We start from the raw sequence: 16,703 nt of genomic DNA, 5'->3' as shown, positions 1-16,703 counted from the left end.
ACTCAAAATTATATCCAATTTAATATTATTTATCCAAAGCAGCATATTTTTTTTTAAAATTTTGTAAAATATAAAACAAAAAATAATTAAAAAAAAAGCATACAAAAGTTAAAATATTGGGTTATAATTCCTCAATAAATTAATATTAACAAGTATTATAAAATTAAAATACATTAAAAAAAAATATAAATATAAATATAAAATAATAATAAATAAATAATAATGGAAACGAAGGTGCGAGGAAACTACGCGCGGGGTCCTATTCCTAGTTTATAGGTCTTCTCATCTCTCTCCAATGGAGATGGAGATATAGAGAAAGGAGAGAGAGGGGGAGAGGAGCGGCGGAGGAGAGGAAGCATCGAAGAAGGCGCTCTCCCATTGATTCTGCTCGCCATTTTTAAGCCCTAGCTAGAGTGGGCCCTGTTTCTCTATTCTTCTCCCACTTCTCGTACGGATCCTCGTCAGGGCTGTGGCATGGACGCCGACCGTGGCAGCCCTTATGTGCGGCGGCGGGACATCGAGGCCGGTGCAGTTGATGAGGTATCCGACGAGGACGCCTTTGATATCCCCCCTAAGAATGCCCCCGTCGAGCGTCTCCAGCGTTGGAGGGTATGCACCCCCCTCTTCTCTTCTTTATGATTATCCGAATCTCTTAAAAATGTCTCCTTTTTTCTTTTTCTTTCTTCTATTGCTGCGTTGGGGTTTTAATGCAATGCGTTACGTTGATATGGTTCATGGTTTGATTCGTTTTGGAGTTTGGTGGTGTTTGATGTGTTTTTTTGCAGTCGCTGGTTGTTGAATCTAAGTACATTGGGTGTATGAGTTCGGAATTAGCGTTTTTATTGACAATGTGGTTGTTTGATGGGTTTTTTTATGATTTTTTTCCTGAAAGTTTTCCCTTTTATTGTTTTGTGGAATTTGGGCTGTAATATTGTTTACGAGCGAAAATTTGTTCTCTTTGTGATTGTTTGCATCGGAAAGGCATATACAAAATTTGGGTGCGTACTTTGTGTAGATAATGTGCTCCTTTCGTGGCGTTTATCCACAAAATCTTCTCTTTTTGCTTCCTGGGGTTGTCTTTTTTATGTTTATTATCCATAAAAATATTTCTCTCCTTTTGCTATCTTGTAGATAATGTGTTCTATGATGATTTTCACCATCTTTTTTTTTTGTCTTTTATTTATTATTATTTTGTGTGTTGGTTATGAGCGCAAGTTTGTTATTTCATTGCACTGAACGTAACTCATGTTTGCATGGATAATGTGGTTCTCTGATTGCCTTTACTATCATGTTTTCTCTTTGTTTTCCTCTGAGATTCAGTTATGTTTATGCAATGGAACTTCGTTTGAAATGCAGCTCTCTCTGGTTATAAATGTTTTGGATTTCTTGAATGAGCATGATTTGATAATACTGATGTATCAATGATTGCTTTGTGCAGCAAGCAGCACTTGTGCTTAATGCATCTCGTCGGTTTCGGTATACTCTGGACTTGAAAAAGGAGGAAGAGAGAGAGGAAATTAGAAGGAAGATCCGGGCACATGCTCAGGTCATTCGGGTATGTTGGTTTTCACCTCATTTTTTGTCTTCTTTTTTTTTTTTTAAATCATGAGATGTTTACAAACCATTTATCTGTGAAAAATTCCAGGCAGCATTCCTTTTCAAGGCAGCTGGAGAAGGAAAATTTCCAGGAGATTTTGTTTTCAATGAGGCTGCAGTACAAGCTTCTCCAGGTATTATAGTGGCCTTGGCAATTTTTTTATTTATTTTTGGCCAGATTGGACAGTTATGTTATTGTTTCTTGTCTTGTTTATTTTTATCAGAAATCATTAGAGAAAAATGTCAAATCTTTTCTTTTTTGTTGAGTTCTTCGTGTCCCTTCCCTTGTTTTTTCATTGGATGTGATCTCATGCATTAGCTGTTCCAGGTTATGCTTCACCATTTTTTCACTTTTAATAGTTTGGGTTCTCAATTGTTATTCTTATTCAAGCCACTAATTTTATGGCTGCTAAATTTTTTTCATTGTGAAAAATAATTTTATTTGTTATGATAGATATTAGTGGTTTGCAGCTTTGCATTGATTGTGTTTGTTGATAACATCAATCCCCTCTTGCACTTTGTAATTTTTATTTTTGAGGGATTTTACCAGCTAACTTTAGATATAAGGTATTTTACGTCGTTGTTATATTTGGCAGTAGTATTATTGGTAAACTTTTTTAAATGAACTCCTGCTCTGTGTTTGACTTGTGAGTAAGGAGCGGATTTTTTATTCCAGTGCTTTTTTTGTTATGTGTTTCTTTCTAATAGGTACTTCTGGAGGAACTGTCGCAGTTCCTGTCGGTGAGTATGGTATTGCAGCAGAGTTGTTGACCTCAATGACTAGAGATCAAGATATTTCTGCATTGCAAGGATATGGAGGGGCAAGTGCTTATGATTTTAATATTGGGTTGTCTCTCTCTCTCTTTTTTCTTTTGGTAAAATTTGTGTTTGATTTTAAAAATCTTTCAGGTGAAAGGCTTATCAAATATGTTAAAGACCAATATAGACAAGGGTATTGGTGGTGATGATGTAGAATTGCATTCAAGGAGAGATGCTTTTGGGGCAAACACTTATCCTCGAAAGAAGAGGAGGAGTTTCTGGGTATGTCTTGCTCAGAAAATGTCATGTTTGAATAATTTAGGTTATTCAAAGATCTCTTCCTTGTGGGTTTTTAGGTTCATTGGCATAATGCTTTGATTTTCTTTCTCTTGCAGATGTTCGTATGGGATGCTTGGCAAGATAAAACCCTCATCATCTTGATGGTGGCTGCGGTTGTCTCTCTGGTTTTAGGCATAAAGACAGAGGTTGTTTTGCATTCTGATGTTGCAGTTTTAAAATGTTTTGATTGTTATGTATTTTGATGATATTTTTCTTCGCTATCTATATTCAAATATGTCATTTATAGTAGCTACCCCATATAACTTCTTCAGAAGCTTTGTTAGGATGTGCTCGAGTCTTTTCAAACTTTTTAGTGTGAGTTTTTGTGCTTTTCTGTTCTTTTCAGGGTTTGAAAGAAGGATGGTATGATGGTGGAAGCATTCTTCTTGCTGTTATTATTGTTGTGGTTGTTACAGGTACACATTTCAGTTTTTAAGGTGTCCAACTATTCATCATAAATGTTTTTCTTTGATGAAAATGAGCTACAAGGAATCAAGTAGAAAATGATATTTCATGATTCAATCTAAGATCTAATTCCTCTATAATTCCTGATCCTATTTTAATTTTTTCAATATTGACACTAGCTGCATTTGAGAGTTCTGTGATTCTTTTAGCAAAAGGACGTTCTTCCATGCATGCTCTTGGAATTTCAGCATTTTATTTCTTGCTTTAATAGCCAAGTCTTTTCATGGAATTGAAGTGTTATTTATGCACTTAATTTTTTTTTTAATATCTCTATCAGTGTATTTATCTATTTATTCATTATTTGTTCTTAGCTACTAGTGACTACAAGCAGTCCCTCCAATTCCAAACTCTTAATGAGGAGAAACAAAACATACACCTGGAGGTCTGTATTTCCAGAAGTTTATTTCCTCTGGCTTCCCTTTTGACCTCCCTCTTAAGGTTTGATGTTGGTTTTGTTGGTTTAGGTGATCAGGGGTGGTAGAAGAGTTGAGGTTTCAATATTTGATCTTGTGGTGGGGGATGTAGTTCCTCTTAACATAGGTGATCAGGTAGGTTGTTAAAACTTTATCTTCTTCTGTTTGGATCTGTACATCATATGGTTTGTGCTCAAATTTAACTTGTTGATTTGGTCAGGTTCCTGCTGATGGAATTTTAATTAATGGCCATTCACTTGCTATTGATGAATCTAGTATGACCGGAGAGAGCAAGATTGTAAGTCACTGATCTTTTATATTTGCTCTAGTATAAATGAACCAGAGGATTTTTATTTTGTGGTGCGCCTTCAGGTTCGAAAGGATCAAAAAGCTCCATTCTTAATGTCTGGATGCAAAGTTGCTGATGGCTATGGTAGTATGCTGGTGAGTATGCTCTCATGTTGGTGTTTACTATTATGCTATGATTGTAACTTGCACTCTGTTGATAACTGCTGGTGGGAATAGTTCAAACTTCCAATACTATGGTCTTGGTAAATTATGTGGCAGGATTCATTATGCTTATTATATATTATGTGAAGTGCGCTTTCCTGACTCAGTCTCCTGTCTTCAATTTGTCGGTCTAATCTATGGATGGCACAATTCTGTTATATTCAAATTTTCACAGGTAACTGCTGTTGGAATCAACACAGAATGGGGCTTATTGATGGCCACTATCTCAGAAGATAATGGTGAAGAAACTCCATTGCAGGTTTGTGCTTGTAACTCTGACTTCTTTATATCTCTTAACATACTCATTTTTGTGTGTCGTCATTGGATGGCCTTTTTTTGGGAAAAGGTTCGGCTGAATGGTGTTGCTACTCTCATTGGTCAAGTGGGGCTTTTGGTTGCTTTTGCAGTTCTTTTTGTTCTCTGGACCAGGTAGATCGAAGCACTTTGTACAATTCATATTGATTACAGACTAACATTTTCTTGCATATTCACTTAACTACCATCAACATATGCTCTGTGATAAACTTTCAGATTCTTTTCGGGGCACACTGAGAACCCTGATGGAACTGTTCAGTTTAAACCAGGAAAAACCAGTGCAAAAACTGCATTTAATGGAGCAATCAAGTTCTTCACTGTTGCTGTATGCATTCTCATCTTGAAATTTTCCTTATTGGTTGCTTCTGTATTATGGATCTTATGGTTTCTAACGTTGGACCAAATCACAACTAGGTAACTATTGTTGTTGTTGCGGTACCAGAGGGGCTTCCGATTAGCTGTGACCTTGACGTAAGTACTCCTTTAATCCTTATTAGGTCTTTCCAGTTCAAAGTTAAAATTCTCTACTGGAGAATTAATGTCAACATTCAATTGTTTTAGCCTTGCATACTCGATGAAGAAGATGATGGCAGACAAGGCCCTGGTAAGTATCTTTCTCCATATCAATATAGTTGCATAACCTATGTATAAACATACCCATTGGAAAATTGACACTCTTGTTTGCAGGTCCGCCGTCTTTCAGCTTGTGAAACAATGGGTTCTGCAACAACAATATGCAGTGACAAGACTGGAACTCTAACTATGAATCAGGTGTGGCAATTGGCAATCTATGATTCAACTATTAGTTTGCTTCATTAGTTGATCCAATGTAAATAGTTTGCCTCTTGTTATAATTGCAATGGAAATCAAAATGGTCATTTAGCTTTATATATGCTTATATTTTTAACCTACACTAATTATTACTATGTTGTTATAGATGACTGTTATGGAGGCACATGTTGGTGGAGTAAGGTTAGACACTTCTCACGGTGTTGAGCAGGTTTCTTCAATCCTGACCTCGTTATTGGTCGAAGGCATCGCACTCAATACAACAGGCAGTGTTTTTGAACCAGAGGTAGTAACTTTGCTTTTAATTTACTAGTGTTTTACATGTGTAAGATGGGATATTTCAGATGAAAGGGTTAAATTATGCTGATACTTTAGCAGTTTCTGCAAACCCAGTAAAACTTTTTTTTTTTTAAAAATTTATGTATGGTTGTTTTGTTTTATTTTTCTGTTCCCTTTTTAACTGCTAAGGAAGTGTCATAACAGATATCAGTTACTCAGATCAACTGAATACAATTCAGTTGTCAAGCAGTTATCCTGAAACTGGACTGAATGAGTCATGTGTTTCTGAATTGTCTTATGTACTGCTGTTATCCACATAACCAAGTCTTTCATGAACAATATATTACTTCATATGATAGAATCTTCATTGTTTTTCTTAACTCCTGTACTTTATCAATTAATTATGTGATAAACTTGATTGTGGAATTGTTTCATTAAAATTTCCTACTTCAACAGAGTGGGGGAGTTAGTGAGATTACCGGATCTCCTACTGAAAAGGCCATCCTTTCTTGGGGTTGTCAGGTATACACTATGCAGTTTAGTTTCCCCTCTATCAAAGTTTCCTTGTCAGCAGCTGATCATAGTTAATTATTCAAATGTCACAGCTGGGGATGAAGTTTGTTGAAATTCGATCCAAAATTGCAGTTCTCAGTGTCTTCCCTTTTAACTCAGAAAAAAAGCGTGGTGGTGTTGCAGTGCAGGTAATCAAACCAGATGCATTATGCTCATGCTCTTTTGTGCTATTTTCTTATCTGGTATTAAGATTTCAGTACATAAACATGTAATTTCCTTCTCCTGTAAAATCTAATGCCACTGATATCAGTATACCGTTTTAGGCTTTTCCAAAGTTGCCCAACTCAGTAGTTGATATTGTTGCCCTTGGAGTTATGTGCAACACTAGCAAGTGGTTTTGAGGATGCAAATATTTGATGTGGTTATAACAATGGATGCTTGATTCTATTTATTTATTTTTGACCTTTGATTTGCAGTCAATGTCAGAGGTTCATGTTCATTGGAAAGGTGCGGCAGAACTAATCCTAGCCTCTTGCACAAGCTGGCTTGATGCAGATGGTTTGCCTCAAGAATTGACATCAGACAAAGTACGTTTTAGTTCATAACTCATTTTCTTCTGTTCTTGATTGTTGAAAGTAAAATTTGTAAAGCACCATGGGGTTGCAGGTGGATGAGTTTAAAAAGTCCATTGAAACTATGGCAGCAGGCAGTCTGCGCTGTGTCGCATTTGCCTACAGACGATATGATCCTGTAGATAATCCATCTCAGGAACTTAGAGAGGGCTCAGATTTGCCTGAGGATAAGTTGACTCTTCTTGGCATTGTGGGAATTAAGGTATTGTGATTGATTATGGAAATTGGTGGTTCCCCAGTTTGAGTTTGTTTATTTTTTAAACTTAAGACCATATTTTGTTAATAAACAACTCTTCTTTTTACCATGAAGGATCCATGTCGAGATGGGGTCAAAGAAGCTGTGGAGATTTGCATCAAAGCTGGAGTCAAGGTATCTTTTTCATTAGTTTTGAGTTATTGGACAATAATTTTATAGGGCACCTACTTGAATTGTGATGTTTTCAGTTTCATTGATTGTTTCTGTTTTCTGTGAAAAATGATATTTATAATTTGCATTTGGCGCCGCCTTTACTCTAATGTTTTGGCAGGTTTCCATTTTGTTCCTTTTTTGTCGGCATTGACTCAAGAAACATAAATTTAGACTTATTTTGAGCATCAAACTGTAACTTCTGCAAGTACTATGGACTTTTTTTTTTGTCTTCAGTTTAATGCTATCCATAGCATGCAAAAATTTGCACAGTATTTTGCAAAGCCAATTGTAACATTGCCTAGTGCTGGTGCATTTCTGATTTTTAAGAAGTTTTCTAACTTATGGGCCTTTAATTTATAGGTGAGGATGGTAACTGGAGACAACCTTCAGACAGCTAAAGCTATAGCTATGGAATGTGGAATTCTTGATCCAAATAGCTCTGTAGCAGAGCCAACTATTATAGAGGGGAAAACATTCCGTGCCTTGTCTGAGAAATTAAGAGAGGAAGTTGCTGAGCAGATATCAGTATGTATACTATAACCTCGAGTCTTGTTATAAATTTTATATCGACAAAACTGGTGCCATTTCAAGGATTATGACTGGCAAAATAATTAGTCAATTCATGTGAAACTAGAAAATCTGAACAAAACAATCAGCATTGATTCTGTATGTCCATTCTCATAGTGAGGACTTCCCATTGTGAAACATAATTAGCTCTTCCTTGTTTACATTTTTCTCAAGGATTTCTATGTGAATCCTTTGCAATGTGTTCCCAAACTATACTCTACCATTTCTCATAAAATGTAAAAGGTTTTACCAATCAAACCTTTATAATTTACTTTTGCTTCCAGTTAACAACGCCCTTAAAGTAAAGTAAAGGAACTTTATTTTTGTTCTGTTTCATCTCTCATAAATGCAATTACTTCGATGTCTAAGATGTGTAAATTCATTTAAAGGTGATGGGACGGTCTTCACCAAATGACAAACTTCTACTTGTTCAAGCATTGAAGAAACGGGGCCATGTGGTTGCTGTTACTGGAGATGGCACCAATGATGCCCCCGCATTGCATGAGGTTTTTTAATCCACACTTCCTGTTTCATTTTATAAGCATCCATCCTTACTTTTAGTCATTCACAGCAACTTGATCTTGTCCTCATATTTTGGTGTATAGGCAGATATAGGTTTGTCCATGGGAATTCAGGGGACGGAAGTTGCGAAGGAAAGCTCAGACATCATTATTTTGGATGATAATTTTGCATCGGTTGTAAAGGTTAGTTCCACCCTAAAATACTTTACCATTTTTCATCAAATGATGGTTGTCTTAGCAACAAGCCTTTGTTAGGTTGTTCGATGGGGCCGGTCTGTTTATGCAAATATTCAAAAGTTCATCCAGTTCCAACTCACAGTCAATGTTGCTGCTCTTATTATAAATGTGGTTGCCGCTATTTCAGCCGGGGAGGTTCCTTTGAATGCTGTTCAGGTATATGAATGTTGTCAATTATCTTTTTCTTCTCTATCTAATCAAAGTTATCAAACTTATTATCTTAATTTATTTATGAACTATGTTATTTGTTTTTCTGTCTCTTCAATGTAAATATGGAACCTCTTTCATTTTTTATTTTTGTTATTTGCTAGACATTAAAGATTTTATCAAATCTATCTTATCCTTTGAAACAGCTCCTTTGGGTGAACATCATTATGGACACACTCGGGGCTCTAGCATTGGCAACTGAACCACCAACAGACCAACTTATGAAGCGTTCTCCTGTTGGCCGGAAGTAAATATTTTTTTTCATTCTAGTCTTCTTCACACCGAAGTTTTATTTAGTTGATGCATGCTGATGACTAACTTGATTGTTTTTTAGAGAACCTCTCATCACAAATATCATGTGGAGAAATTTAATAATTCAGGTATGCTTTCTTTCTTCCGTTGTCCTAGTGTCCTACTTGTGTGAAAAATTTGCTCTTTCAATTGTTCTTCAATTGACCTTGAGTTATTCCAGGCATTATATCAAGTCATCATCCTCCTAGTTCTCAATTTTGGTGGCAAGAGCATCCTGCATTTGAAGCATGAAACCCGGGTGCATGCAAATAAGGTCAAGAACACATTCATTTTTAACACATTTGTCTTATGTCAGGTATGATAAATTCTCCGGCTAAGAACTTGATCTTTTGCAATTTGCGTCATTCTAATTCATTTCGTTGGATTTAACTCACACACGATGACTTCAACTGTTAGATTTTCAATGAGTTCAATGCCCGGAAACCAGATGAAAAGAATGTCTTTGCCGGGATGACTAAAAACCGTCTATTCATGGGAATCGTAGGAATCACCACAATACTTCAGGTGAAAAAAAAAATGAAAAAAAAAAAAATTGTTTGCATTGTGATTTCAACAAATGTAATGACAATCTTTCTATTGACAGATCTTGATCATTGAGTTCCTTGGAAAGTTCACCTCAACAGTCAGGCTCAATTGGAAGATGTGGTTAGTTTCAGTTGCCATTGCTTCTGTTAGGTATGCATTACTCCTTATCTTCTTAACTTTTCGACAATCATAAAAACTCTCACTCAATGATCAGTGACCAAAATCAAAGAATTCTTGACTTCGGCTTTTTATTCATTTTTGTACATTTTCTTTCAGCTGGCCTCTTGCTGTTTTCGGAAAGATGATTCCGGTTCCTAAGATTCCTTTGGCAGTTTATTTAAGGAAAACCTTTTGCTGCAAAAAATCTCAAGGTCTTGTTTTCCTGCATTATTTATTCAAGTAAATATTTTTCTTTTCTTCCGCAAATTCTGATAAATCCATCACCGGATTCATGCAGCAGAAGACGGAAGCAATAGCCCGAAAAACTAAAACAATCCGAATCCGAGAAAAATCTAAGAATAAGGAAGGTTTTCATGCCGAAGTGGATTATGAAACTCTTTCACTCTCTTCAGTATTTAGATCTCCATCACAACTTGGCCACTAGTTTTTTTTTTCATTCCCTTTCGCCGTCATTGATAGCATTGTATATCCTAATTCCTGACATAGAACTTTAGTGTATATCCATGCTTGTTATCTCAATCAATTTCCTATCATAAATTTTTATTCTTATTATTGATGTACAAAGATACTAATTTTCCTTTTTTGCACTGCTATCAGAAACAAGGATAAATAAAAGGATATTATTAAAAACCAAGGAAGAACTTGTTCATTATTATTATTTTTATTATTTTTATAACAAATCAGGCAGATGTTGGAGATCCATAAATGTTGAATCTGGAGATAAAGTTTCCTGTTGTTGTTGTTGTTGTTGTTGTTGTTGATGATGATGATGATTGGTGTAGATGGATATTTGGGCTTGAGTTGTGGCAAGTTCTATTTGAGCCATGTGGATCTGGTGTTGAAGCATGCTTATGATTCCAACACTACCATAAACTGGATCTTGTATTCTCCAATGAGCCTCTGATGATAATGAGTCTGCTGCTTGTCTTCTTTCATGCACTGGTACTTGCTGCCATATATTAAATAAATGAGCTAAATCAAAAATATATATATATATATATACTCAAAAATAATTCAGTGGATTTAGTTCCGTGGTAATTACCACGGAAGCAATTCGTTGCTCAACCTTAACATGGGTAATATATATACATATAAATTTTATTTTATTTTATTTATTGTATAATATAGAAATATATTGATAATTATATTGAAAAATTGTCCTTTTTATAAATTATTAAATTGAGACAATCCAATAGGTGAGGATGAGTCACATCTCCGTTCTATCATAACCACCATAATTTTTTTTTTGTTTATTTTAATTTTTTAATTTTTTATGTGAAGTCTTTTTATTGAAGGATCAAATTAAAAGAAAAAGGGTTTGGTTGGATCAACTACAGGAATATTACTGAAATATATTTTTATTGACTATTGCCTTCTAGGATCTGTGATTTGGTATTTTATTATTATTTGTTACATTTTGGTAGTTTTGTGGGCAAAGAGACAACCACCAAAACTTGAGAGTTCGGAAGAGTTATAATATAGTCGGAAAACCAATTGCCCAAATAATACAAAATTTAATATATATATATATATATAATGAATCACAGTGAAGATAGTTGTATGATAAAAGCAAATGAAACAAAAAGAAATAAAAATAAACCAATACTACTATTTGTTTGAATATATTTAGCATTATTTTGAGATAAAAAAAAAACATTTCGTTCAAAGGATTTTATTTTAATTTTATATTTTCCAATTTCAGGTCTGATTAAATTTAAAGCTTATATATATATCACATAGAACAATTTAAAGTCTTGCACATTATTTGGTCTATGTAATCACAATAAGTTGAATTAACCATTTATTTATTTTTTGGGAACAATATACTAAAAATTAAACAAAAGAAAAAAAAGAAAAAATTGGATACAAAACTAGTCAAGAATACAATGATGAATGGTATAATAATAATAATAAAATAATGTATGAAAATAAAAATAGGAATAAAGAGTAGTAGAGAGTTAAGGCAGAGTACCTGCAACATCCTTGCAACATTACCAGCCCCAAAGATCCTGTGAACAGAAGCAAATCTATGAGGTTGTGAAGCAGGAAAGTATGGAGATAGTATGCAATCTTCACAACATCTCCTCCTCAGATGCCTGCATGCTGCACATCTCCTTTGCTTTGAATTATCACCACTCATTTCTCTCTTATCTCTTATTAATATATATATATATATATATATAAAATCCAAGTGCAATCCAACAAAGATATGAAAAATACAAAATAAAAAAAAAAATCTTTGCCTAGATTTCCATAACTTTTCTTTGATTCACTGTACATGTATTAAGTATTAAGTAGTGGAGATATAAGAAAGAGAAAGAAAGTTAAATAGGAAAGAGCAACGGCTACCTCATTCTTTTCCATTCTTGTGTGCTTGACTGCCAACTCATAATAATTGTAGTTTATTCACACACACACACACACACACACACACACACACACACACACAAAAAGGAATTCAAGAAATGTATTATTTTAGGAAAAGTTTTATTGGATAATAGGAAAAGGTTTTTAGAATTTGTTGAGGCTTTGGTGGAGGAGAAGATGGAAGTGATGCATGGCCATTTCAACTGATGGAGCATATCTACCATTGGTGTAAGCTGGGGATTCAAGACCTCTTTGGACTCCTTCACACAGTATAATGTCCTCAATCTATGTTCACAAAAACATAATTTAATGTTACTCTGATAATACATTATATATGCTGAGAAAAGAAATCAGTGATCAAGCTGTTTTCAGGTTTTTCCCCTATTTTTTATATACCTGAACTTGCTCACTCTGTTTTAAACTTTCTTCGATGAATTTCTTGTTGTCCTGCAACAATTAGTGTAATTGTGATGGATCTTATAAAATTCATGAAGAGTTGAGAAACCAATCAGTATAAGATTTTATTTACCACAAGGGACGCGTCGAGGAAGTAGTCAAATATCACTTGACATTTAGTTGGGCCTAGTGGAAGAACTAGGTTTGTGTCCATCCAAGGTCCATACCTACAAATCATCTGAAAATGATAAGAAAATGAAATCCGCACTGGAACTCAGTGATGGAGATTTGTAAAGTATAAGTGACAGAAAACAATTGACTGCCAAAATGTACCTGTTTATCATGAAGTTTGGATATATGAAAGCATACAATGCTTTTGAACCAAGCCTATCATAGTCATTTGTGTCTACTGAAGTGCTTTCACATCTTTGAACACTAACCTTTTCGAAAATCTAGTGTAAAAGATAAAATTAGCTTTTGGTCAATCAATGTGAGATAAATTTCATATGAATAAAGCAAGTTAAGAAACTAAAGGAGTTTTGATGACTTCAGAAAGAAACTTCACAATATAATAATACATTGTACACCAAATGAAATAAAACAATCTTTCAGCATTTCCTGAGTTCAAGGCTAAATAAAGATACGAGGACGATTTTAGAACTATAAAGATCATGTGATCTAAATTATCAAGTAAACTAAAAGCCAAGTTAGTAGTCAACTTAAGAATATCTTAATATGTCCACAAGGTAATGTAGTCGAGAGTTTGATGTCAAATCAAGATTAGCACTAGTTGGTTCTGCAGTCAAAGTCAAACACCAGGTTTTATGAGCTAGGTTTTCTCATGTAAACAAAGAAAAACTTCTTAGACATTCTACAGTTGCCATACTACTGTGTGTATTGATAAACACTTAGAAATTACGATCGTGAAGAGTACATACATGGGTAGAATAGGAATTCAGGTTTAGGCCAGATGCAAGGCCTCCATGTGCATAAGGAACGTGATAACCGCCATCTAGGTAGTTGTCACAAAAGACCTTCAACATAGATAATAAGGAAATTCAGAAACTATTAACAATGAAAAATAAATCCAAAAAAAGTGGCATTATTAAATACCGCAAATTAGTCAAAAAATGAATCACAGGAAAAATTTGCAACATGGAGCAATAGACCTTCCAGTTGCATTGAATAGTGTATTCACGTCTACAGACATGCTTAAGTGAAGAATCAATCCCACCCGTACTCAATATCTCTGAAGCATGTCCAAGCCATTCATTTTCCACTGTCTCTTTAGTTCTGTTTTGTTGATGCAGACAATCCTTTTCCAAGCTGATCAACACAAAAGGCCCCCAGGTAGCTACTTTCAATGGTATAAGCCCGAAATCCTGTTCTCCAAAGCTGGCGGACATTAACATCGTAGCTACATAAGCACAGAACTTAGCATAAGGATGATAACCACTTACATCCTTATGGAAGTTCTTAATTCCACTTATACGAGTAGCCTTCAAGAGTACACCATCTAACCCATAGGTCCAACCCTATTAAATAAGATTGCCAACATCTATTCAAACCAGTTTCCTCAAGAACATTTATGAGGAAAGACAAAGGGCATGATTAGACATACACAAGTGACAACATAAAAACAGAAACATTATTAATACTGGTGCAGTAAGTCCACAGAGGAAGCATGAATAAGAACTTTTACAGGAAGGTAAAATGAAGGATTCATGAGCAAGAATGTGGACGAATGCAGCCTTAAATGAACACACCACAGAATCAATCAGATCTTCCATATTGATAAGAATGTTTCCAGAACAATGCAAAAGATCTAATAGCCTTGTAATTTATCATGAAAAAGTATGAGAATTAAAAGGCACTCTGCAATGATAGCCTAGATTTTTCTAATATTACCTAAAAGTTTCAACTTGTTAAGATGCAGATGTTTACTTGTATTCTCCCATAACCATATGGTACATGAGGTTTATAAAATATATTTAAAGCAAAAGGTACCAATGGGAGTTCATGCACATGCCTGCAGATATCTATATTCAGAAAACACCAGCAAGAGACAAGCAATGAAAAGTATCTAGGAACTCACATGATAAGGGCAAACGAAGCAAGATTTCTGCCCACTGCCAGAGGCAAGGAGAGAGGCATGGTGGCGACATACATTGTGAAAAGCACGAAGGCACCCACTGGCATCTCGGCAGATCACAAACTCTACATTTCCCAAGCTGTTGCTTCATTGAGTTAGAAAACTGGAAAGTTAAAGGACTCTTATACTGTATACAACCAAAAAAGTACTTGCTGTTCCAACAGCCAAGGGAAGAACTTCCACGTGGATATTCTGATCACAGCTATCTACTTTCAGAAACTAGTTTGGCAGATATTCTTGGTCAAATTTATAGTTTTCTAAACAGATCTTTCTACAAACGTATGTTAAAATTTCATAATTTTCAATGGAAAAGAGAATGCCATGATTTCTTTTATTTTGGCACGGCTACTTTACAATTTTCATGCATTTTTCAGCCACCTGCCACTCTAAATTCACTGAATCGATTGGTTAACAAACAATCAGCAAATGATGCCCATTCTCCAAGTTTCTTTATCAAGAACACCCTTGCAAGGATTATGGTTAACGGGTATATAATAAGTACACTTTAATGCATCGAAAGATGAACATCTCTTCAAACAAATATGACAGTTGCTCTAAGACATACTTTCACACTTCAAAACTTCCATTTAACATTCAAGGAGCTAGTTTGAGCTTTAAATATAATACTTTAGCAAGGATATGTAAAAAATCAAAGGAACCATAGGTGAAGCTTAGAAATCTTGTATTTTCACATAAGTCATAGCAGGCAAGGGTTTTGTTTCTTCATTTCTCAAGGATTTCATATCCATTTAACAATGCTATTAGTCCGTCAATATTCCTTCACCCTTAATTTACTCTCAATTTCAACCTCAGAAGAGAAGTTGACTGGTGAACCAAGAAAAGAGGTTGAGCCTTTGAGTATTGGTTTCTTTGAGAACATAAAATTTTCAAGTTCTACAATGACATATGCTTCTAGAAAGATTCTAGTAATTTAAGTTAGCTCTTAAGACAAGCTTGTATACATTTATGTTTGCATGTGCATTGCATCGATATGAGAGCGAATACCACCATATCATGCTCTAGAACCTATCCCCATTTGTGCTCCTGTTCTGACCCATGTTACTTACACTGCCAACCTATATCAATTCATATGTAACTTCAACCAACTTCTGTCTGGTGCACTTTATCACTGTAAATGTGACTCAATAGAGACTAAAAACATATGGTTAGCTTTCAGAAAAAGAGACTATATATATATAAAGACAACTCATCACATTACAGCTTGATATTCGGTTTTCCTTCTTGTGCATGAAGCATGCATCTAGAGTAAACATTCAAGGTACTACATTGAACTCAAAATACACAAGGAAAAACAGAGTCACCTTCCAGTAAAAAAATCATGAGGGTTCTTGATTTGCTCAGTGAAACCTGAATATCAGCAAATCAGAGAGCATCATGAATCATTAGCATAAAAAAATAATTTTTATATATGGACTTGTTCTTTTTTCACAGTTAGATGTATAGTTGTGTTGGATTTTCGATCAATGTCGACATAGAAAAAGATAAAGAGAAGAGGAAATGGGAGAGACTACCAGCAGCCAACCAGCCACGGGAGAAGACATGGTCGAGCTCAAGGGCGAGGAAGGAGGGTTCAGTGTACCAGGAGCTGGGTGGAGTCACTGCCTCTTCAATTGGGACCTTAGGATCGAATTCCTCCACCAAACGAGGCAATGATTGAGCGCCGGTGATCCATCTCCTCGTCTCCGGCGATCGCCGAGAAAGTGATGGGCACCAGAAGCTGAATCCACGCCTGAAGCCCAAACCAGGAGGCGAATATGAAACAAAGGCTCTGGTTTCAAGGATTTCCCAAGAGTGAAAGAGAGCTAGGGTTCCGGTGATCGCCATTGCCGGCGAGAGCTGGCTAGCGGGAGTGAGTGTTAGTTATATACTAGAGCTGCTCTTTTGCACTTAAGTCCCTAACTTTTCCTAGTAATACGTTTAGGCCCTTCTTCATATATGAATCAAAATCAAAGGAAGGACAAGTGCTTGTATAACCTTGTAAAAATAATAATCATTTCTAGATCCCCAGAGAACAGTTAAATTTGGAAATGTAACTCAATTGTCAAAAAGTTAATTTTTAAATTTTTTTATAAAAAATTTGTAAGTGCAGTAAGAAAAATAGGATGCACATCATTTTGATCTAAATTGTAAATTATAATCGTAACAGTAATTGAATTAATTTCGATCGTCTTTCTTCTTAATCATCTCTCTACTTTTTTA

At 35.2% G+C, this 16,703-nt stretch overlaps 3 protein-coding genes across 3 annotated transcripts; 1 reads left to right on the top strand and 2 right to left on the bottom strand.

Annotated features, from left to right (window-relative positions):
• The first annotated feature begins 252 nt into the window (after positions 1-252).
• Positions 253-10,134, top strand: LOC120255307 (calcium-transporting ATPase 5, plasma membrane-type-like). Its single transcript, XM_039263153.1, is given in 35 exon segments — positions 253-609; positions 1,439-1,555; positions 1,646-1,730; positions 2,305-2,417; positions 2,506-2,637; positions 2,751-2,840; positions 3,041-3,110; positions 3,471-3,541; positions 3,624-3,707; positions 3,793-3,870; positions 3,945-4,016; positions 4,258-4,341; positions 4,429-4,511; positions 4,614-4,722; positions 4,812-4,850; positions 4,852-4,868; positions 4,959-5,001; positions 5,085-5,168; positions 5,335-5,472; positions 5,922-5,987; positions 6,071-6,166; positions 6,455-6,565; positions 6,645-6,812; positions 6,921-6,980; positions 7,380-7,544; positions 7,976-8,092; positions 8,192-8,290; positions 8,363-8,500; positions 8,698-8,798; positions 8,886-8,931; positions 9,024-9,158; positions 9,260-9,367; positions 9,447-9,538; positions 9,665-9,759; positions 9,846-10,134. Coding segments are annotated over 35 exon segments (3,273 nt in total). The 5' UTR covers positions 253-474; the 3' UTR covers positions 9,878-10,134.
• LOC120255327 (LOB domain-containing protein 12-like) lies at positions 9,993-12,008 on the bottom strand. Its single transcript, XM_039263171.1, has 3 exons — positions 11,918-12,008; positions 11,541-11,577; positions 9,993-10,517 (listed from the first exon to the last, which is right to left on the bottom strand). The coding sequence occupies exons 1-3, from the start codon at positions 11,956-11,958 to the stop codon at positions 10,239-10,241; spliced, it is 357 nt and encodes a 118-aa protein (XP_039119105.1). The 5' UTR covers positions 11,959-12,008; the 3' UTR covers positions 9,993-10,238.
• LOC120255317 (choline monooxygenase, chloroplastic) lies at positions 11,794-16,329 on the bottom strand. Its single transcript, XM_039263160.1, has 10 exons — positions 16,016-16,329; positions 15,806-15,851; positions 14,427-14,562; positions 13,792-13,866; positions 13,501-13,713; positions 13,270-13,365; positions 12,665-12,783; positions 12,465-12,558; positions 12,332-12,382; positions 11,794-12,220 (listed from the first exon to the last, which is right to left on the bottom strand). Exons 1-10 carry the CDS (start codon positions 16,326-16,328, stop codon positions 12,080-12,082), a joined length of 1,284 nt encoding a protein of 427 aa, XP_039119094.1. The 5' UTR covers position 16,329; the 3' UTR covers positions 11,794-12,079.
• Between the last annotated feature and the right edge of the window lie 374 nt (positions 16,330-16,703).

This window comes from Dioscorea cayenensis, chromosome 3 (genome assembly GCF_009730915.1).
Source record: "Dioscorea cayenensis subsp. rotundata cultivar TDr96_F1 chromosome 3, TDr96_F1_v2_PseudoChromosome.rev07_lg8_w22 25.fasta, whole genome shotgun sequence".
NCBI classification, from domain to species: domain Eukaryota; kingdom Viridiplantae; phylum Streptophyta; class Magnoliopsida; order Dioscoreales; family Dioscoreaceae; genus Dioscorea; species Dioscorea cayenensis.
This window is presented reverse-complemented; position numbering and strand designations above follow the sequence as displayed.